General features: G+C 37.4%; 1 protein-coding gene and 1 long non-coding RNA gene across 2 annotated transcripts in view; both read right to left on the bottom strand.

Annotated features, from left to right (window-relative positions):
• Positions 1 to 13,971: 13,971 nt before the first annotated feature.
• Positions 13,972 to 23,836, bottom strand: part of LOC131041575 (peroxiredoxin-2F, mitochondrial) — a 34,471-nt gene continuing 24,606 nt past the window's right edge. The window contains exon 5 of the mRNA XM_057974702.2: positions 13,972 to 14,360. Coding sequence (XP_057830685.1) covers positions 14,255 to 14,360 — 106 coding nt within the window. The 3' untranslated portion in view covers positions 13,972 to 14,254. The remainder of the gene's footprint in view (positions 14,361 to 23,836) is intronic.
• Positions 14,376 to 19,292, bottom strand: LOC131041576 (uncharacterized). Its single transcript, XR_009105048.2, has 3 exons — positions 17,668 to 19,292; positions 17,163 to 17,573; positions 14,376 to 17,060 (listed from the first exon to the last, which is right to left on the bottom strand). It is a non-coding gene; the product is annotated as an uncharacterized LOC131041576 (long non-coding RNA).

Here is a 23,836-nt window from a genome sequence, read left to right as displayed (position 1 = left end):
GACCTATGAAGATTTGAAGGGTTTTGACCCTAACTTAGCCCAACATACTATAGAGCTAAACCCGGATGCAAAGCCAGTTAGACAAAAGAAAAGGCCAATAAACCCCAAGATTGAGCCACTAATGAGGAAGGAGTTGACCAAGCTCAAAGAAGCCAATATCATCTTCCCTATCAAGCACTCCTCCTAGGTGGCCAACCTTGTCCTTGTAAGAAAGAAGAATGGGGAAATCAGACTATGTGTAGACTTTAGGGATCTCAATAGAGCCTCCCTCAAGGATCACTATTCCCTTCCCTCTATGGAGAAGATTCTCCAAAAGATCAGTGGCTCGGAAAGATTTTCATTCTTGGATGGGTATTCAGGCTATAATCAGATCTTGGTCCAAGAATCAGACCAATACAAGACTGCATTTACTCCTAAGTGGGGTACCTATGCTTATTGCAAAATGCCCTTTTGGCTAACCAATGCAGGTGCCACGTTTCAAAGAGCAATGGACATGGCTTTCAAAGGGGTATTAGCAAAGTTTGTGCTTGTATACCGTGAAGACATAACTATTTATTCAAAGCATGCAGCTAACCATCTTGATCATCTTGAGCAGGTGTTCATGAAATGCAGGGAGTATGGTGTGTCCTTGAACCCTAGCAAGTGTGTATTTTTTACTGATCAAGGAAGGTTGCTAGGACACATTGTTTCCAAGGAGGGCTTGACCATTGATCCAGAGCGAGTGGAGGCTATTCTTTCTCTTCCACTCCCCAGTCACAAGAAAGGATTGCAAAGCTTCCTTGGTAGGATCAACTTTGTGAGGAGGTTCATTCCCAACCTTGCCACCATGGTAAAACTCCTCACCTCCATGTTGAAGAAAAATTTGGCTTTCAATTGGACCAAGGAGGGAAGGGCCGGTTTCGAAGAGATCAAACAAGCAATTGTTCAGGCCCCTGCCCTTGTCAATCCTAACTATGAAAGGGATTTTATCTCAGTTGTCTTAATACAGCTGAATGATGATAATTTGGAGCAACCTATTGCTTTCTTTAGTGAGGGGCTAAAGGACTATGATCTTAAGTATAGCTATGTAGAGAAGCAAGTCCTCACTATTGTAAGGGCATTAAAAAAGTTCAGACACATGTTGTCTAACAATAGGATCCAGCTCTTAGTGCCACATGCAAGTGTCAAAGATTTCCTTCTAAATAAGGACATCAGTGAGAAGAGGGCTAGGTGGATAACCAAGGTCATGGAGTACGACATCAACATCAAGATCACTAATCTTGTAAGAGGCAGGGGCCTATGTGAACAGTTGTCTCATATTCTGAGACTACTTCAAAGGTTGCCCTTGTGTTACAAGAGGATCAACCAACTAGCAACGACACTCAATTCAGTTGGGTAAGTGACATGACCACCTTCTTGATGGAAGGTAGATACCCTCAAGGTTTGGATCAGACCAAAAGAAGGCATTTCAGGTTGCAATCCATTTCCTGTGTCTTAGTGAATGGCACTCTTTTTCAAAGAGACTCTAATGGAGTCTTACTAAGATGTATTGAGCAAAACCAAGTCAACAAATTGTTAGAGGAATTTCATGATGGCTCTTCAGGGGGCCACTTCTCTGCAAGGACTACAACTATCAAAATAATGAGGGTTGGTTATTACTGGCCATCCTTGTTCAGTGACTCACATAGATGGGTGAAGAATTGTGATAAATGTGCTCTCTTCTCTGGAAAGAAAAGACTAGTTGCCCTACCTCTTCACCCCATCCAAGAAGATCAACCATTCATACAATGGGGTTTAGACTTCATTGGCATGATAAATCCACCTTCTAGTGCTGGCCATAAGTGGATCTTGGCCGCAACAGATTACTTCACTAGGTGGATAGAGGCAGTTGCATTGAGGGATGCCACTGAGGCCTCGGTATTGGAATTCCTTGATGGAATTGTAACAAGATTTGGTGTCCCCTCCCTCATCATATCAGACAATGCCAGGGCATTCGTTGGAACCCAAATTAGTTCTTGGGTAGTTAAGCATGGTGTATACTTGAAGACGTCATCCAATTATTACCTCAGGGTAATGGCTTAGCTGAATCTTCCAACAAGAACCTCATCAGGATAATTAAAAGGACGATTGAAGACAATCAGAGGGCATGGCATACTAAGTTGAGGACAACCTTATGGGCTGACAGGATCACACCCAAGAGGGCGATCGGTAACTACCCTTTCATGCTGGTATATGGGAAGGAAGCCAGACTCCCAACTTCCCTAGAGTTAAGCTCTCTTGAACTAGCACATCAACTAGAATTGACAGAGAATGATGCCATGACAGTAAGGCTAGCTGAGTTGATGGAGCTAGAGGAGGTTAGAAGTCAGGCTATGCATACACTTGAGACTCATCAAGAATAGGTCAAGAAAGTTTTTGACAAAAAAGCGACTAATAGGATCTTCAAAGAGGGGGACCTAGTTCTAAAGTGGGATGCAGAAAAAGCCAAGGTTGGGCGACACTCCAAATTTGATGCTATTTGGAGTGGTCCATATGTCATCACTAGTTGCAAGGAGGCCAATGCATTTCGTCTCTCCAAGCTTGATGGTGAAGGTCTTCTGATCCCAATGAATGGGATTCATCCCAAGCCCTACTTTTGAAGAGGGTGTTGATGATTATGTAAATATTAGACTAGAAGTTGTTTTGCTTTCATAAAGTGCTTGTGCACCTGTCGCATTCTCCTTAAGAGGGTGTGTGCTCTAGTTTCTAGTTTTCCTACAATTGATGTTGCACGCATGTTTTGGGTCTTTTCAATGACTCAGTGCCCAATGGATGCTCAAGGCTTCTGGACTTCATGTTGAGCAGGCAAGCATCCCGCAAAAATCGCCAAAAATGTTGTCATTTTATGACACCTTTGGTCCATCAGTAAGAACCGATCAGAGACAATCCATGGACCAGCACTGCCCCAGTTGGTCAAGGAGAAAAGCAAAAGAATTATGAAGTGTGAGGTGTTGCCTTGCTCGGAGGAAGTTCCTCCCTTGGCCTTTTCTTCCTTCCCCGGAACTCTGGAACTCCAAGGTTTCGAAGTTCCTTCTCTTTGCCTTCTCTTGTTTTTCTTCTCCGGAACTCCAAAACCCTGAGGTTCTGAAGTTCCTTCCCTTTGCTACCTCTCCTTTATTTTCTCAGGACTCCGGAAGCCTGAGGTTTTGAAGTTCCTCCCTTTCTTTTCCCCTCCTCTTCTGTTCCCCGAAATTTCGGAACCCCAAGGTTCCGAAGTTCCTTTCTCTTCTTCTTTCCTTCCCCGGAACTCCGAGGTCCCAAAGTTCCCTCCTAGCCTTTCTTCCTTTATTTCTTTGGAACCTCGAGGTCCCGAAGTTCCCTCCTTTGCTTCCCTTCTTCTTTCCCGAAACTCCGGAACCCCGAGGTTCCAAGCTTCCTTGCTTCGCCCTTTTTCCAGTTCCTCGAGGTTGTGTTAATTTATTTCTGAGTGTGACTTGTGGGAAACCTTCTCCCCTCTTAACATTCAGTGAATTCTAACCTCCATACATGCATTGGGGTCACTCATACAACTGAAGTTTGTGCATCTCCTAGGTATTTCAGTTGATTCTTTGTCATTTCAGGTAAGGAGAGAAACAAATCTCTTGTCTTGGTGCATCACCTCCTTTCATTTTAAGCATTTCCCTCTTCCCTTTTCCTCTGCAAGTTGTTAGGATAGGCTTAGGAGTAAGTTTTCAAGTGCTGAGTTGGTTCAACACCTGCACCTAGATTGAGAAGGAAGTCGGCCTTCTTTGGAGACTCAACCCCCTTGCACAAGGTCCCACACTTCGGGGTTGTTTTCATGTTTCACGAGGTTGTTGAGTTGATGGCTCAGCAAGGGTGCATGCTTTTCTGATAACAGTTTTGTTTGGCTATCACTAACAAGTATAAACAACATCCCTTAGGAACAATGCTATGGGGTTGGTGTTCCTTAATGGTCTAATTAAGCATACCTTTGACATAGTTGAAGGTATCATCTACTCATGGCACTCTACAATCACAACTCATTCACATTGAATGTATTGGTAGTGGTGTGTAGATAGTAATATTATTATAGCAAGTATACATCTCATAGTGTTTTATAGATTATTCAAATAACAAGTATTTAATCCAAAAACCAATAAAACACAACCATGAAACCCACAACACTCTTGAGAGTTAGAACAACCCATTTCAACTATCATTATACTTGTGTCAACTAGGCTCAATAGCTATATAATAACTTTATTCTTTGCCAAAGGTAGTTATTTTACAACACAAAATAGTCTTAGTAAGGCAAAAGAAGGCAATAACCATAACTTACCAACTAAACAGATTGGTTTTAAATGTTAAAAGATGAACTTCTTGTCATAACACAATAAGATAAGTAGATCTCTACCTAATTATCAACTTGACATTGAAGGAAATGACATACATATCTGAATTTTTACCATAGACCATTAAGGGTCTAAACAAGTAAATGACATTAGAAGAATTAATTGAGCATTCCTGTGTTGAGGAGTAAATTCTTAAAGACCAAAAACATGGAATGCCTTACATTTACTAGTATGTCATGCATTGCAAGGAGATATGACAATTTTCTTGTAGGTTTAGGATGTCATAAAAAAAATTGTAACTAGTTTGTAGGTAGTATTATTGGGATTACAAGTCAAACATACCACATTCACTAGATCATAAATTGAGATTAGTGTGACAAACCCAATGAATAACAAATGGATCGGGGTGACTCGGGTTCAATCCCTGAGAACGACGATATTATGACATTGTGATGTCTGAAGTTGTCGTTGTGATGCCTGTCGTTGCACCCATGTTTCCCTCTCAGCAGAATTCATTTTTTGCTATTCTTTGGGGCCGCCCTTCTGCACCTCAGCTCTCTATTGTGGGTATTCCGCATGAGGATGGTTTTGGGGTTGCATCTTCTTTGCCCGCTATAATGGTTGTTGCCTCTAGCCTTCTTCAGGGTTTATTGCCTCCACGCCCCCTCAAATGATACTAGGTTTGGTATTGCCTCTAATGTTGGTGGTCATGTTAGGGTTAATGCTAGTGTCTCTCCTGGACCTTCTGGTGAGCAGAGCTTCATCGGTATTGCCAGATCTGTTGTTGCTCTTCCTTCCAGAGGGAAATCTCACCCTCTTCCTTGTGCCAAGACTTCCCCTATGGTGGTTTGTGGTGGAGAATGTTGCTTTCTACCAACGTTGTGGGTTTGTGTGCATATTTGTGGGGCTTTGGCCTTTTCTTGATCTATATTGTTGGGTGAGTGATTCTTGGAAACCTTTGGTTTTTGGTAGCATTGAGCTCTTCCCTTATGCTCAGGGTTTATTTAATCACTTCCTTCGCTTCTTTCAAGAATCATGACCTGGTGCCTAGCAAGCTGTGGGTTTGGGAAGTTAACTCCCTCTTTGTCGAACCCTGGACAACTTATTTTAACCCTCTTATGGAACCATTTAATGTGCATTGGTTGTGGGTTCACCTTCCCAATCCTCTTCATTTTTGGGAACATTCTTGTTACGAGGCCATTGGCAACTCTATTAGCCGCTTCTTGAAGGTGGATGATCCCACATCCTCCATGGGTCATTCTACTTTTGCTCACATTTTAATTGGCATTCATATCTCTATGCCTCTTCTTGGGGATGTGGTTCTTATGGTTGGGGATAGGCCATGGACTCAATTGCTGGATTATGAGTGTCTCTCATTTCATTGTCGTAGATGTTTCTCAATTGGTTACTTATCTTCAAATTGTTCTCTCTCTCATTGTAAAGGTGTTGCTACTTGGTGGAAAGATGCCAGTGATGACCACTTGACTATCAAGGCTCTTGATTCTAATGACTCTTCCATTACTGATGTGGACTCCTCTTGGAATGAGGTTGTGCTTCTTATTGTTGTTGTGGCCTTTGTTGGCCCCATGGATGCTACTAGTGTGACCCCCTCTTCTTCTCATGTTGCTCTTGTTCTACAACAACAGTTTGCTCCTAGTGAGTCTACTCCAAGTGTTGTTCTATAGCAACAGTCTTCTCCAAGAGTGGATGGTTTCTCTGAGGGGGTTTCCAAGCTTGATCTTACTTGTAATGATGTCCCTAACAATAGTACTATCTGAACTATTGTTTTTTTGTAGGCATAAAGGTAAATGTTGAGTTAGGGGTGATTCTCCCCACTCTTTAGTTGGGTTCATAACTTTCTACTATTGTGTTGTTGTTGGTTTGGTAGGCCTTTTAGTAGTGGTCCTTTGACCTATTGTTATTGGCCTATTCGACCTGAGCTTGTACAGGGTCAACACCCTTGTTTTGTTGTCTTCTTTATGCCGCCTATGGGTTGTTTGTATACAGGGACAACACCCTTTTTTTGGTGCTTATTTTAATAAAAAATCAAATGGATCAAACTAAAAGGGTACCTTTTGAGAACCTTCTCCTTTATGGCATCCATTGATTGATGCAACATTAGAGTGTGCATGATTGGGTATAGAATAAGGCAAGGTTGTAATAAGAATCCAATTTTCAAATTTTTTAATCTTTTGGAGGCTATGCCATCTTGTATATTTTGAGAATAAATAACAAATACAAAAAAGAGATGACATATTACAAAATAATTACCTTTTTATGTTGTGTTGCAAATATGTTAAGTAGTTTATCTTAAACAATTAAAATAGCATATCCCAACACGTTTCTAGTTTTTCATTGTCATTATATTGCATGGAGGTGTTATCGCTATATACTTTTATAACAAACTTCTTATGTATTAATCATGAAACTACATGTATACAATTTTCAAACTAGCATTGACATCAATAATTTAAACTCCACTTCTTTCATGTCATTAGAATCCTTAACCATTCATTTATTTAAAGGCCATTGTAAATTTAAATATAAGCTATAATAATAAACTACCATAGTTATTATCATAGATATCGTTAATATTTACTTATCTTGTTCTTGTTCAAATGATTCCTCCGTATTGAGGGTGAATCTAGGTGATCCAATTGGTGAGAGTGGATCCACTTGCTTAATGAACTCCATGGCTATGCAGTCGACAAAATGGTCTCGATTAGACATTTTTTTGCCATTTATTAAGTAAATTAAAAATCACAACACAATTGTCTTGTAATTTTTAATTCAATTAATAAATGGCAAAAATTGTCTATCATTTTGTTGGTTGCATAGACATATCCCTCAATGAACTGCTTTGAAGCAATGTATCATTATAAAGAATTGTGTCCCACGGCTTAGTGTTACACATCTATCCACTCAAACAAATAGAGAGGAGATGGCCACAGGTTGTAGAGTTTGGCATTTACACCCACCAAATGTGTTGATGGATGTCCATACTATATTCTCTTGCATGTCATGTGGTTTGTCCTTTTCATGCGAAACCTGGAGGAAAACGATAAGGTGTCATGCCTCGTTAATAGCGTGACACCTCCACCCTCAATCATCATTCCCTCACTAAATGTGTGGTCTCCATGTCCTCTTTGAATGAAATTTTAATCTTTTTTTTTTCCTATAGAGTCATCCATCATGGAAGTGGTTGATGTGACAATTTAACTTACATGTTTGCTAAATAGGCTTGAAAAATGTTTAATGTCATTGAACATTTTGTGCTAAAAAGATTCCTCTAATAGGGGCAATTGTTAGGTATGCTTGAAAATAAAATTAAAAACTCTTGGAAATGACATTTAGACAAGGACTGCAAAATCTTTAAAACATAGTGAGACTCTCATTGCCTTAGAAAATATGGTGTATGCAATCTTCTCATTTGGAAAAAACTGCCATCATTATCATGAATGCATCCAAAATTTAGGATAAATTCACATTTGAAATTGTGAGCATGAAAAACTCAAAACAATATGATCATTGTACTTATTGTTTCCATTAGGGTTCCCATAATGCTTTTTGATATCCTTTACTTTGTGAGACTTCATCAAGTATACTTATGTGTCGAATTGCCATCACAAGAATCCATGTTTCAATCTCTATTGTCTCCTTAGTCTTTGCCTAGATGCATATGTTTGTCCTTGTTAACTTTGAAGTCATGTTTCACCTCTTTGTAATATGACCATGGTGCCTTGAATAAAACATAATAAGCTTGTGATATTTTGTTGTTTGGCAACTACTAGGGAGCACAAAATTCAAAAGACACAATCTTGGCTACCCACCTCATGATAATTTTATTAGAAAAGTATGCTAAGAGAAGTACATCACACAACTACTTTAAGTTCTCGAGGATGATTAGAATAGTTATAATTTGAAATCCTCTACTTTGTAGTCATACACAATGAAATCCTTTACTTTGTAGGACATTTCATTTTGTCAAGTATACACAACATGTCATTTATAATTTGATTAGAATATTTATAATTTGAAATCCTCTACTTTGTAGGATTTTTCATTTTGTATACACAACATGATAATTTTAGCAGTTTGAGGCCACTGGCCACCTAGCCTTAGACTACTCGTTTTCTTGTTGACGAGGGGTCCCCACCTAGTGGAAGGATGCTACTCTGGACCATTTAACGGTCTACGCTTTGGAGGGACTCTCGGACGATTCGGGTGCTCCTACTGCCCAACCGGATTTGCAGTCTAACCCCTTGTTCCCGGACGCTACTGTTGTTACTTCTCCGGTCCAATCATCTATGCCCCCCTTGTAGTCTATGGAGACCCTTTCTGGTCTGCCTTCTACCAGCTCCCTACCAAATGATCTACAGTTTGTGGACCCTAATGACTCTATTGCTTGGACGGTGGTTCGTCAATAGCGGAAGGGGAAATCCTCTCCCTTCCCCCCCCACCTCTTCCCCCACTTTGGGGTTGGATGTCTCTATTCCCCCTTGATTGGGGCTGAGTTTGTAATGTTTTTGTTGGCTTTCTTCACTTGTCTAGATTGGTTGAAATTTTGTTTTTTGATAGTCTTGGACAATGTAAAGGGTCAGCACCCTAGTTAATGTTGCTATTTTAATCAAAAACATGTCTTTGATTTTCCATCACAAAAATAGATTTCAATTATTGTTGCCTCCTTAGTCTTCCCTTGGATTCATATGTTTATCACATTTCACCTTGAAATTGAGTCACCTCTCTTAGTTATGTGAGCTTGTTTTGTGGAACAAAACACAATAATCTTAGTGAGATTTGCTTGTTTTGCTACTAGTAGGGAGCACAAACATAAAAAAAATACTATTGTGTTTCCTCCATTATAGATTCATTAGAAAAACAAGTGGAGAGACCTTGATTTTCTTATAAACCTTCTTTACTCCATATTGCACCCTAACTAAAATAAAAGATCCTTCACAGGTATTAAAAATTCTTTGACTCATTATATGTCAAGGGATAATGGCACAAAAAACTCGAGGGTTTGCATCTAGAGTCCCTAAAAGGATATTTGGACAAGGACTATAGTCTCTTGTAAACTTAGTGAGCCTCTCATTGACTTAGAAAAGAGGGTGTCATATATACCTTCTCATTTATAACAAAATGTCAACCTTATGATGAATGCATTCAAATTTAGAATAAATTTACTTTGTTAGATACTTAATCTTTTTATTAAGTATACTCAACTTGTCAATTTGCCATTGGAAGTATTTCAGTTATTGGTGTACTTGACATATTGGTAGTGTGGTTAGAATTCGTATATGAGATATTTTAATATTTTTCGTAACTTTGGTTGTTGTGGAACAAACAGTTAAATAGTTAAATATTTAAATTGTTGCAGCTTTATTTAATTATTTTTGGGCCCAAACGTAAAGTTTAATAAAAAAGAGAAAAAAAGATTTTTGAAAAAAAGAAACAAAAAGGATATATAAGGAGGGTTTAGGCAAGATGTGGATTATCCATTGTTCATTATCAAATTACTTTCTTGTGTAAGATTGAACTCTTTTCATCTTCCTTAGTTGTGAAGGATGAAAACCCTTTTGACAATTAGTTTTGTGGACAAGAACCCACTTAGTTGATCAAGAGAATTCATACGAGTTCACCAATGTGCTTAACATTTGAAATTTTGTATTGCATGGTCGATAAATATTTCAATATTCAAGTTTGTTTTGACAATTAGTTTTGTGGACAAGAACCCACTTAGTTGATCAAGAGAATTCATACGAGTTCACCAATGTGCTTAACGTTTGAAATTTTGTATTGCATGGTCGATAAATATTTCAATATTCAACTTTGTTTATCCAACTTGATGCAATGAAAAAAGACTTTAAGGAAAGAGCTTTTTCCTACATCTATTATTGAGATTAGGTTCAAAGGACTCCTATATTATTTCCATTATCTACCGTAAGTACCACCTTTGTGTGGTAAGGGGAAAGGAAGTTAAATGAAGCAAGGGAAATTTGGAGGGGTCACAAAGCTTTTGAGGAGTTTGGACAACACTTAAATATAATTTTTAACTTTATATCACATTATAAGTGGTTTCAACTAGTTTGATATTAATTAAAAATTATTTATTAAATTTTGCCTCCATCAATAATTCAAGACCGACCATTAATTTTTATTTGTATACATATTTCTAGTTTTTACATCACCATATTGAAATTATATGTATAATTTCTTTGGAATTATGTATATCAACATCTCGAATTATGAAAATTAATTATGTGTGTGTTGAAGATGTTGATGGTGTGTCCAATGCATGACAATTATTTGTCAAAATTCTTATGACAATAATAGATAGTTGCAACTGTTCTTAATCAGTGAATTCAAAAATTCCAATGTTCCACCAATTGCTTAATGAAATGTTGGTGCATTAAAAGTTGAAAAAATTGCAAGTTTGTTAACAAAATTTGGTAGGGGCATTATAGATGCATCGAATCTGATTTTCTTGCTAATCAATGTGGTTAATAGTTGAGGAGATCATTTTTAGATTTCTTTCAACAAGTGGGCAATACTAACATACATCCAGTCCTAGTTTACTGCTTAGTGACTTCATTTTAGCTTCAACAAAAAATGGTCTTCACTTATCATTTCAAGCATGGAAGATAGAGAAAGTGTTAGATTTTTTACTTGAATCTCTTAAACAAAGTTATGATAAATTAATAAAATTCAGAAGTCATTTGGAAAAGTTTAAATCAGATTAAGAGTTCTCGAAAAAAAAAACTAGTCAATTTCAATATTTTGACCACCTTTTAAATTAATGTCGAAGTATACTCTTGGAAAGTATTATATATTTTTTAATAAATTTAGTGGTTACACAATTTTCAATATTATGACTATTTTTTAAATTTATGTCCATGTCCTTGGGAACTGCCATATATATTTTTAAATATATTTAATTAAGAAATATTGCAATTTATAGCAACATTTTTTATAATTATTTGTAAAATCATCTCTAGTCACATCATCAAACTAAACTATAGCATAAAAAGTCACTAAACTATTGTATTAAAAATCAGTATCGGTACAATGCACACTTGAGAAAAATAATATATATAAATTGAACATTGAAAATGTATACAATTCCAATAATATCGTAACTTATGACCACTTATTTAATTTCCTAAGCTCAATATCATTTCCTTGGGAAGTGCCATAATAAAATATTTTGTTAGCGAATTAGGCTAGCTTTGATTTGGAATCCAACATTGATACCATGCTCAAGGTAAAACCCTTAGGTTTGCAAAAGTCTACTAAATTTGCATGTTAAAAGTATAGAGGACATCTATGAAGAGTGTTTTTGCCAATTTAGTAAAAACAATTGTCAAAGGATCTTTAAGAAGGTTTATGGTGGTATATAAATGAATAGGACTTTTGACTGGATTTATATTGTATATGCATGATCACATGAGCTCTGATCAAACTGTGTTTCCAAAAGAATTGGAAATTTTATTAATAATTTTTTTAAATTGATCGATTATAGAAAAATATGTATAGATTTGGTTTGAGAATGTCTACTTCTAAAAATATTATTTTACAATCAAACACCAAGTAATAAGACGATGGGACATCGCAAAGGAAATATACATAGTAAACTATGGATGAGTAGACTTTTGGAGTGCGTTAGAAAAGCCTCAATTTAGTATTACAAGGATTGACAATAGAATAAAAGCTTGGAATCCATTGAAAACATGCAATACTGAAAAAAAAAATCTAAAAAACTAAAAAGCAACTTTGTGAAAACAGTTCTTGCATGCAATTTAAAAAGTAGCGTCTTGCATGTAACGCACTGCAAACACTAAAATAAAATTATGCAAAACATTGGTCTTTAGTTTATATTGTTTGGAGTGATTAATGTTCATGTCTGAATTATATATGCTGGTAGTTTATATTGCTTTAATGGTTTTATTAGTAGATCTTTAGTTTATATTGTTTGGAGTGATTAATGTTCATGTCTGAATATATATGCTGGTAGTTTATATTGCTTTAATGGTTTTATTAGTAGATGAAGTATTGTTGATATGGTAATATGCTTCTTGATACAAATCTAGGACTTGTCCTATTCTTTGTGATAATATCGTATTTCTTGATTTTAAAAAACTTGGAATTTAGAAAGCAACTTCTCACCCTTAGTCATTACTAAGCCAACTTAAAATGAAAAAGAAAAGGCCATAAAGAGTTGGACCTTGGCCCAAAATGTGAAACCCGTGACCAAGAATTCCAATATGGAAAACCCTGAACTGATGCATGAAATTTCTACCCTTCAAATTGTAAAAATTACATAAATCCCCATTTATACTCCCCCATGTGAGAATCACAGATGCATACACATCTGCGATAACTTGCCCATATTAGCTATCTTTGGCAAGAGCAGGTGGGGAATTTGTTACAGATGGATGTTTGCTGATTCTGCTGTTGGAAGAACACTAGAAATAGATGCAACTGGCTACCAATGAGTGGACAGAAACTACTTAAACAATAATGCCCTCGAAATCTTCTAGGGATGGCATTGGGAGTGGTTCAGATTTGGCCCAGGGCCCTGCAGGTTTCCACTCATGTGACAGCTAATTCTCCTGGTCGCCACAGTGCTTCTGGCAAGAAGGATATTACTTAGAGGTCTGATTGCCAGTGTTCATATGCTAACATTGCTAGTTCTGGGGTTCCTCCTTGTTCTCAGCAAGCTAAATTGTGCCCCCTTCCCTGTGCACAATCCTCCCTTGTGTTGGCATGTGGTTAAGATGTTCTAGAAAATGAAGATTCTTATCTACATAGGGGTTTGGTTTGCATATTCAACAATTTTTGGCCTTCCCTTGATCTTCACAATTGGTTCTTGGGCTTTTAGAGGTCTATCATTGAAGGGAAGATCAGACTCTTCCCTGGTGCCAGGCGTTTCTTCATTCCATCTTTTGATTTTCAAAGGTTGGGATTTGGTGCTTGATGGTGGGTTGTGGCCACAGGGAGAACACTCTCTTTTGATCAAGCGTTGGTCTCCTTCAACCCATTTTTCAAACCTCTTAACATTAAACCTATTTGGATTCCTACTATGAGGCCATAGGCAACTCTATTGAACATTTCTTGAAGGTGACTCTTACCACTTCTTACATGGGTCACTCTACCTCCCCATCTTCATGGGGACACAGTTTTGGTGAGGGATAGGACTTGGTCTCAATTGTTTGACTATTAGAGTCTCCCGTGTCGAAAAGATATTTTAACATCAACCACCTAGTTGCTGATTGTCCACTCTCTCAGTGCAAGAGCATGGTTACATGGCAGTAAAATGCTCATGAAGTTCACATCAATATTCATGCCTGTTTACACTTTGGTTAACAGTCCCTCTTAGGACAACATGAATCTGGGCGCCAGGGTCCCATGCTGTTTCTTCTTTAATTATTATTGTGTGTAGTAGCTGAGCTGCAGTTGTGTAGCACTTTGATTTGTTTTGTTGGACCTTTTGGTTTGTCCTATATGTCATGGTACTTGCTTTGTCTGCCTTCTAGCTGCGCTATTGTACAAGGTTTGGGCCTTTTCAATCCTACTTTCATCAGTATCAAAAAAAATGACAAATCCTCCTAATATTGCTGCATTACTTAACATACTCATAATTTCATATTCAAACATTCAAAAATAGAGAACTGCTCATTGTATTTTTGGATATTAAATACTAAATTTTCATTAAAATAATACTGAGCTGGAGGTTATATAGTTTTTGTGTTACCACTAAAGCCTAATTCTTTGTAGTGGACTTAAATTCTCAGATTTTAATCAAAAAAATACTGAGCTGGACGTTAATAGTTCATGTTACCACTAAGTTTCATTATTGTGATGGACTAAAACTCTGAGAGGCTAAAGACCAATCAAAGTCATGAAAATGCTTTACTCAAATCTATTAATACCTTCTTGTTAACAACTCAAATTTGTTCTAGAATAACCTCCCCACCAGAAACCTTAAAATCAGATGGAACTTTCTCCACATTCAAAACTTTGATCTTCCCATCATCCACAAATGCAGACCACCTGGAAGAATGCCAACCAAATTGATCATCTTTTTTATTATCTTGCAATGAGAAGCAGTACTGAACTCGCAAGTATTTTAAAAACTAAAAATAAACACAGTGATAACAGAAAGGCATATGCCTAGCATATGGGAAATAAGGGCCACAGGATTAACCAATTAATGTCCCAACACCAAAATAATTAAAATTCCATGCTAATAATGTGCGAAAAGCATAAACACTTCAAATTAAAATCCTGCATAGAAAATAAATACAATTTTTTTATGATCATTAAATTACATCTTGATATTGCATTGAGATATCATTTCCTATTATTTGACGTACAACAACTATATTAAGTTGATATGTGAAATTTATACTAATCCAGACATTTAGCATCCTATAGGCTTCATTAATTAAAAACACCATAAAACTTACCCATATTTATCATCCACGACATGACATCTGAAACATTTTCATAGAATTGATAGCAGGTGATGCTAATAGTGGTCTTCTTATTGTTTAACATACAACATACAATGACAACTTCCAGTTTTAGACACCCCACAGTAATAACACTGAGGTCCAAGACATGTACCCTAGTGTGAGCTTGTTTTAGGGGTGGATTTTTACCCAGCAATCTCATTCTCAGCATGAGTTCTAACATCCAGCCTTCACTGTGCTGACCGTGTTTTCAAGACCTTACTGTAGACACCTATTTCTGTCCACTTAATTAAATAGATATTTGATATTTATTTTAAAATTAAACCATCATTCAACTATTAATTAAATAAATAAAACATATTTGTTTAATTAATTCATCTTATCCTAAAATCCTTTCTCTCATATTTAAATAAATTAAATATTATTTAAATCCCAAAAATAAATATTTGTTTAAATTAGATGCAAGTTGCAAATTGTTGTGACGTATTCACACATCGCCCCATTGCAAATGGGGACCCCTGCTTTTTTGCTTTCTAGGGTTAGTCTTCGTGGCTTAGTCTATTTGGTTCTTGGCTATTAGTCTTTGCATTGAAGGGTCGCCAGAGGGCTCGTTAGGATGGGATGGTCTGCTTAGGCTCAAATGGGTCAGTAGGTAGTCCAGGTTAGGGTCTTTGTTGAAAGCTTTCTCTTGGTTAGGCCTGGGTCTTGCTTCGAGAGTCGAGTCTTGATTGAGTTTAAGGAAGTCTTTGTGTCATGTTAGGAGTCTTGCCTTTTGAGACCTATGTCTCTAAGTTAAGGAAGTGAATGAAGGTTTGTGAGTGAGTATCATCAAGGATTTTCCCTTTGAAGGTTTGAATAGGTCAAGTCAATGGATGATGAGTTCTTGTCCTCTAGGCATTGATTGGTATAAAATTGACCTATTTTGCCCTTAGAAAACCCCTAATGATCAAGGCTAAACTAAAAATTTGGAGAAAAGGTCATGAATTTGAGCAGAATCACAAAATTCGCTCCTGACCCTTCCAAAGGGTCTAGAGCGAATTTCTCTAAAAACCTCTCCTGCTTCTAACATGGGTTAAAATCCTTACTCCTACGCCTTGACTGAGTGAGGAATGACCTACCTATACCTTATGAGCAAGTTGCAAGCAAGTGGGATGAAGAAAATTGGAGAATTTGAGCCAAAAAGCAAAATTTCACTCCTGACCCTTCCAAAGGATCTAGAGCAAAATTCCTCTTTAGGTCCTATCTTTCTAATCGTACCTGGGCGAAATTGTCAGGATGTGCTTGTGATCCAGCATTTTGAGCTAGGCGCTTCTTTAGGGTGATTTGTTAGCATGATCTAAAGCAAAGATGTAAATATCTTTATTGGCAATAAATCTTTTGGCCGAAAATTTTTTTAAAATCGGGAATCGGGAAAAAATCGGCAAAATTATCGAACATTTGAAAATATATAATTTCTTAAAATATTCTAATAAACACATGTACACACTAAATTTATAGAACACAATAGCATATTACTAGTTTCCATCATATATAAATCATAGTTTGAGTCAAATACATACCATATAGCAAAGTGATATACCAAAAACAAGTTCAAGTTCAAAATAGTAAATACGTTTGAGTCAAATACATATTGTAGAGTCTAGAGTCTCTAGACCACAAAAACAAATCAATCTATGAAGTCTGAATACATATTAAGTTCATGGTTTCATATCATTGAAAACTGGAAATCATAGATTGCGTCTACGACTAAAGCTCAAAGAACTCTGTTGCCGTTGAGTGGGTGCTGAAGTAGATGGTGTTGCAGCAGTAGCTGTTGCTACTACAATATCCTCAACAGGTGAGGAATCAGCATCTTTTGGATCAGCAAACTCATCTCCCACCTCCTCACGTTCTACCACCTCTGTCGCCCATTCAACTGCCTCCCTCTACATCTCATCTAACTGAGCGTCAGTGATAAATGCATCCACATCAATATCACCAGTAGCACCATCAGGGTCAGCAATCCAATCCGCTGTGTATGGATCAATCTCATCAATGTCAAGTGCTTCATATGAATTGCTCCCTTGTACCCTCTTTTTATGTAGTCGAAGGTTGTACTACACATATACAAGGTCATTCAAGCGCTTTTGAGTCAACCTATTGCGTTTTTTTGTGTGAATGGCCTCAAAGACACTCCAGTTGCGCTCACAACCAGAAGCACTACAAGGCTGAGATAATATGCGGATTGCAAGCTTTTGGAGATTAGGCGTTGTGGCACCATAATCTTCCCACCACAGATCTGCAAGCATACAAATTGGCATTTATAACTTGGTAAAAAAATTTATAAGCATACAGATTGAAATAAATGGTAAAATAGATTTAAGAGCACATTTTTTTTTACCTGGTAGCAGGGTGTCTCTCTTACGAATACCAATAGGTGAAGAAAACAATGGCCCATCTTCCTTCTTGTACCTCTGCAACTCATCAACAATGAGGTATTGAATATTTTCATCAGGAACCAACCTCTGAATACATGTGTCAAGGCCAAGTTGAACCTCCTCGTCTATTTTGAAAGTGCAGGAGTAAAAGAACTTGGGGTTCAAATAGTAGGCAGCAACATGGATATGTTGGTGGAGTTGTTGGTTCCACGTTCGATCAATTATGCGCCATATGGGTGTTCATATTTGGTCCTGTCTGACCCATACATGTGTTGAATTGCCTCTTTGGCCTTATCCATGGCCTCATATAGATACCCTATGGGGTTTTTATCCCCATCCACCATCCGTAGAGCCCTCACCAACGGCTCTGACAACTAGACATGACAAATTTAACAAAAATCAGCAATGTGTAATATTAGAAAATTAAACAATAAATCATCAATTGAAATTTGAACTTTGAAGACTTACATTGATGATCTCCTCCATGAGTTTGCCAAAGCTATCATCAAAAACGACCTTCACGACCTTCTCTGCTTCAAGCTTCCTACAATAAGGGCTCTCCAACCATCTTTCACTCACAAACATCCTCTTCAAGTTGGGCAATGCATGTAATATGCTCTGTAAGTTGAGGAAATTCGTGGCAAAACGTGTGACTCCTGAACGCACAAGATCCTTACCATCAATGTGTTGTCTCATAAGCTCCAAGACCCATGTGTGGTTGTAGATGTACTTTGTGATTTCCCTTCCATCTTCAACCACATTCTTCACCCAACTAAGTTTCCCTCTGTCCTCGAGGAATAAATCAAGGCAATGAGCAGCACAAGGGCTCCAAAATAATGTCGGATGCCTAGCCTGTAGAAGTTTACCAGCTGCCACATATGCAGTTGCATTATCGGTCACAACCTGAACAACATTTTGCACTCCCACTTCGGTCACCACCTCATCCAACATGTTGCACAAGGTTTCTGCATTCTTCACTTCATTTGAGGCATCAATCGATTTTAAAAATACACCTGTCCCCCTGAAGCAACTAGAAAGTTTATGAGTGTCCTATTCCTACTATCCGTCCACCCATCAGATAAAATGGTGCAGCCATTCTTTTCCCAATTCCTCCTTTGTTGTTCCACCAATTGATGTGTGTTTTGGACCTCACGCTGCAATAATGGCCCACTCAACTCATAACGAGTTGGGGACTTGAACCCCTTACCAGAAATGGTCAATCCACTGACCATTTGCTCCCAATATGGACTCTCAGAGTCTCAACAATACTAAACGGAATATTGTTGTAAAACCAAAAGCTAGCCACTGCCTCTTTTGTCTGCTGATGCATTTCCTTAATCCATGCAGTACCTAACAATCTGGGTTGCGCACCAGGAGTGTTATGAGGAATGAAGAAACTAAGATGTATTGCTGCCCACTCCAATATTTTCGGACCCTGTAGAACTGATATCTCTCATTGGCCCTGCCATTGCCTCTGCTGTCCTCTTTTTTTCTGCCTTATTTTGCTCATATCCTAAAAGTCTTGCTTTTGCCTCCCTCTAAACCTCTTCAGGAACATTGGCACATGCCGTAATATTCTTTCCAGGGATCTTTGTAAGGTGATATTTGAGTCGATATATGCCACCTGTCATAGTTTTCGTGCAATGGTTACAAATAACCTCTCCTGCCACTGCACTTGGTGTGCCATGTTTCCACAAAAGGATCCCTCTTCTAACCACCACCAATAGATGAAGAAGCCATTGTCTTTTATAAATATTTGAAAGAAACCTAGCAAAAGAGAGAGTCAACATAAAAAATCATATTCATATACAGTATACAATATACACGGTCTAAGACTCTAAGATACACAGTCTAATATTACGCCATTACTTTATTATTTGAAAATTCTGGTTGTACACTACTACACAGTCACAATTAAACTATTTAAAAGAAGACTTCAACTTTAATGAAAGAAGACTTCAATAAACTATTAATAATAACGAAATAGTTCCATTAAACTAATTATTATTAATAATAATGAAATAGTATAAAAATATGCTAATAATGAAATATACATGGAACCAAGGAAAACAATATATATTAAGTTATTAACAGTTTGGTGTTACAGTATACTAAGTTACTAACAGTTTAATTCTCTTTTGAATTTTCCATGTATATTTCAAAAATTCAAACAGTATACTGTTTTCATAATTATACATGAAATATATTACATAACAGTATACTATTTGAAATATACTATGAATTTATGCAAAATATTATGTAACAGTTTATAACTTTATAATTTATATATACTATGTAATGAGTAATACTGTAATAGTATACTATGAAATATAATATACATGCAGGAAAACAATATATAATTATATATTAAGTAAACTTGTAAATATAAGTAACAATATAATTTATATATATATTAACAGTAAACTTGTAAATATATATTAAGTTTAACAATATACTACGAATTTATTCCATTGGTGCCACTCAAAGCAAACCCGTAAATGAATGTAATATGCATTTCGGAGTAGCACTAACCGTTGCAGATTGTCGTGGAGGAAATGCAGAGTCCAAACTGTCGTCGCCGTGGAGGAAATGCAGACTGTCGTCGCCGTCTGAAGTTGAACCCGGGCGATGAAATATTCCGTCGCCATGGAGGAAATGCGGACTGCCGCGATGAAATATTCACGTTTTTAGGGCACTTCACACTTTATAAAATAAAAAACATTTGCCTTTTGTTTTTTCCGACAATTTTTAACACTTGAAATCGCGATTTTCAACGATTTTCACAATCAAACTAGGGCCGATTTTTTTAAAAAAATCTTTCGCGATTTTGCAGACGATTTTACCGGTAACGGGTTTGAATCGGGAAAAATCGCGATTTTTCCAATTTTTTCCCGATTTTTGCATCTTTGATCTAAAGCCAGGACAATATGAGTGAGGGTAAAGTTTGAATGTTTGAGTGATATTTAAGGCTAATTCCAAAGGGTCCAAAGCGAATTTCCTTGGATCTCCCTAATTTGCTTCAAGTTTAGGTTCCATAGCATTAATTGAGGTTGATTGAACTTAGAGGTGCCCTTAGACATGCATTTGAGTAGGTCATGGTCACTAAACGTTATGAATTGGAGCAATTAGGCCAATTTTGCTCCTAACCCTTCCAAAGGGTCGAGAGCGAATTTCCTTGGATCTCTCTTCTTGGTCCTAATTTGCATTATAAACCTTATCACTAGGGCGTTATTGAGAGAGTATTGATGTGTGCAACCAAGTCAATGATGAGAAGGTCAATAATTTGGGCATAATTGCAAATTTCGCTCCTGACCCTTCCAAAGGGTCCAGAGCGAAATTTATACCTTGCTCAAACCTATGAACTAATCCATTCCCAAGCATTTTTGAAGGCAAAACACTTGTTTTTGATGAGGAAAGGTTGAAAAATGAGTCAATGATGGAAAATTTGAGCCTAAACATCAATTTCGCTCCTGACCCTTCCAAAGGGTCCAAAGCGAAATCCTTCTAAAGACTTATTTCCTCAACATAAGCGTTGAATGGACATCACTTTGAGAGCAAGTTGGTTTGAGTATGATAAGATAAGGGTGGAAAGGACAAGTCCTAGGCAAGTTGAGCGTGGATAGTCTAGAAATGCAAATTTTGCTCCTAACCCTTCCAAAGGATCCAGAGCGAAACTCCTAGAAAGACTCTATTTTGCCTAATGCACTAAAAGAACCTTGTTTTAAGCTAAATTGATGGCAAATTGACTTGATCATGATAAGAGGAGGTTTGATAAGTTAAGTTCAAGGCATAATGATGATGAATGGAAGATGAATGGTGTCAAAAGACAAATTTCTCTCCTGACCCTTCCAAAGGGTCCAGAGCGAAATTTCCTAAAACCTCTATTTCTTCCTTGTTCAAATCAAAATCTTGGTTCCTAAGGCATGGTTGATAAGAGATTGATGTACACTTGCCTTGAGAATTAATTTGAGGCAAAGAGATGATGAATTTGAGGCTTAAAGACAAATTTCGCTCCTGACCCTTCCAAAGGGTCTAGAGCGAAATTCACCTAAGCTCCTGACCCTTCCAAAGGGTCCAGAGCGAATTTCTTTAGGAAGTCTTGTACCTTGCCTAAGCCTCTTAAGTAACCTATTCCTAAGCATTTTTGAGGGCAAAAGACTTGTATTTGATGAAAAAACGATGAGAAATGGAGTTTTATGAAGGAAAATCAAGTAAAAAATCAATTTCGCTCCTGACTCTTCCAAAGGATCCAGAGCGAATTTCATTATTGGTCCTGACCCTGGAGAGGATCCGGAGCGAATTTCATTATAGGGCTTGTCCCTGGAGAGGATCCGGAGCGAATTTCATTATAGGGCTTGTCCCTGGAGAGGATCTAGAGCGAATTTCATTATAGGGCCTGTCCTTCCAAAGTTATCCAGAGCAAATTGATCCTAATGCCTTCTTGTTAATGGTTTGAAGTGAGAAATACCATCTTAGGATAAATATATCATAAGTGCTTGACACCATCTTTTGTTTGTTTTGCAGGTCAATCAAATCAAGTTGGAGGAAGATCAGACTAGGACAAGGGCAACCTCTTCAAGTTTCATCATCATCAAGGACGCCTTAAATGCATGAGAAGGTACCCAGGGTGTTGCTGAAATCAAAGGACTTCAAGTGTTAGAACTATCCTCAGAGAGATCACAAGAGATCAAAAGAAGGATCTTATAAACATTTCAAGGCAAGATGAGCTACTAGAGAAGGTGACTTAACCATGACTTCCTATCACCATTATGCAAAATCAAGAGAAGACTTCATCAAACACAAGAGAGTCAAGGAGAGGTATGCTATTCATTAGGTACATCAAGGACGAAGGAGGATCAACCAAAGTCAGTGCAAGGGTACGTTGAAGAAGCAGATAGTTTCAAAAGAGTTAATCAAAGTTAAGCTTCTCATAGAATATCAAGAGATACAAAGTTCCCTGACCAAGCACAAATGCAAGACAAGGTGGCATCCCAATCACTATTCCTCCAGTCAAATAGGTCCACATCAGCATGTCCAAATTCAATGTACCTGACTCACCAGTGATGGCACAAACTCCGATGTACCTACCCCTATTTCCTATTGGTTCTCATGCATTAAATGTAATTTTCTCATTGGCTAAAGGAGTTTGTTGTAACAAACCCTAATTAGGGTTTCCATCTTGTAATCCTAGCCATTGATTGTAAATCAATCTGAGCCATTGAAATGTAAAGAGCTCTCTATATAAAGCTCTAGCTCTTCATTTGTAGAGGTTAATAGCTAAGAGTTAGTAGCTAGAATAGTGAATAGAATAGCAATTAGAGTAGATTAGGAGAAGGCAAGAAATTGTTGCCTAAATTGAAAATGAACTCCATTTTCATTGAAGTTATGGTGAAGTGTGTCATTTGTTTGCAATATGCATGGTCTCTTGTTGAATCTTCGTTTTAGATGATAGATAATTAGATTGAATGAAGGAAGTTACTGAATGCACTCGCGTGGAATCCACCTAGTACAAACCACTAGCCTCTTGTTGATTGTAAGGGGGCCATGCGTGGTCAACTAGCATTGAATGAGCTTAATCTCGAGTTGTTACACATCTATTGTTCATGCATTAACTTGAATGGTGATCAGTGTTAGATGATGTAATGATTTGAACATATTCAAAGCATCCCTTAGAAGATCGCACTGAGCTGGTGTTGAATTGTTTAGTTTGATGGTGAGACCTAGCCCAGTAGGACTCCAACTAGTCATTCATCTATATTCTTACATTCTAGGTCCTAGAATAGATTCTCTCAACCCTATGCTTTTGATATTTCTTTATCTCCCAGTGAGTAGTAGATAGGACTCAAGTTCCAGCAAATCAAACACTCAGGCATTCGAATGTAAGTCCCTTTGTGAATCCAGCATAATCACACACCAATAGAGCTTATCCACATGTTAACATTCGAATAACTTTGTTCAAAAGAGGATAAGATACTTTTTTGGTATTTTATTTTGTGTTCGCATGTGCGTAAGAAACACATCAACACAAATTAACCCTCCTCAAAATCATTTCTCAACCCCCTATAATTACCTAATAACCCTTTAATGGTTTGCACATTCCTAAACCAAAGGTTAACCCAAAACCCATCAACTCAACCCTTTAATGGCTTCCCTCAAAGTCTTCAAACCTTTAATGGCTTCCTTCAAAGTCCTATTAAGCCTTTAATGGCTTTCTTCAAGTCTTCAAGCATTTAATGCTTTGTCCCCCTCTCCTCTCAAGCCTTCCTTTGTTGACACTTGTCAACATGTGATTGGCTTAAAAGAAAGCATGTGGATTGATGATCAGCACCTCCTCGATCAATCCTAACCCTTCATTTGCCCTTTTTCCCTATAAATAGAGCTCATTCCTTCATTGTTAGGGGTCACAGGAGTTATCCATATGCAATGTTACTTTGTTTTTGAATGCTTGTTTGAAGCAAGTCTTTGTATTATGTTTTAGCTCTTCCACTAGTTGGAATTGTTATTTGACATCTAATACTCCATTCACATCTTCAAATATCCACACCTGACTATCATCAACCATCTCTCATCCTCCATTTGACATATTTTTGTGCTAGTGCTCAAGCTGAGAGCATACTTCATGTAGTAACAGGATCTT

This window comes from Cryptomeria japonica, chromosome 8 (assembly GCF_030272615.1).
Source record: "Cryptomeria japonica chromosome 8, Sugi_1.0, whole genome shotgun sequence".
Classification (NCBI taxonomy): Eukaryota; Viridiplantae; Streptophyta; class Pinopsida; order Cupressales; family Cupressaceae; genus Cryptomeria; species Cryptomeria japonica.
The sequence above is the reverse complement of the archived record's forward strand: the minus strand, read 5'-3'. Positions and strand labels throughout refer to the sequence as shown.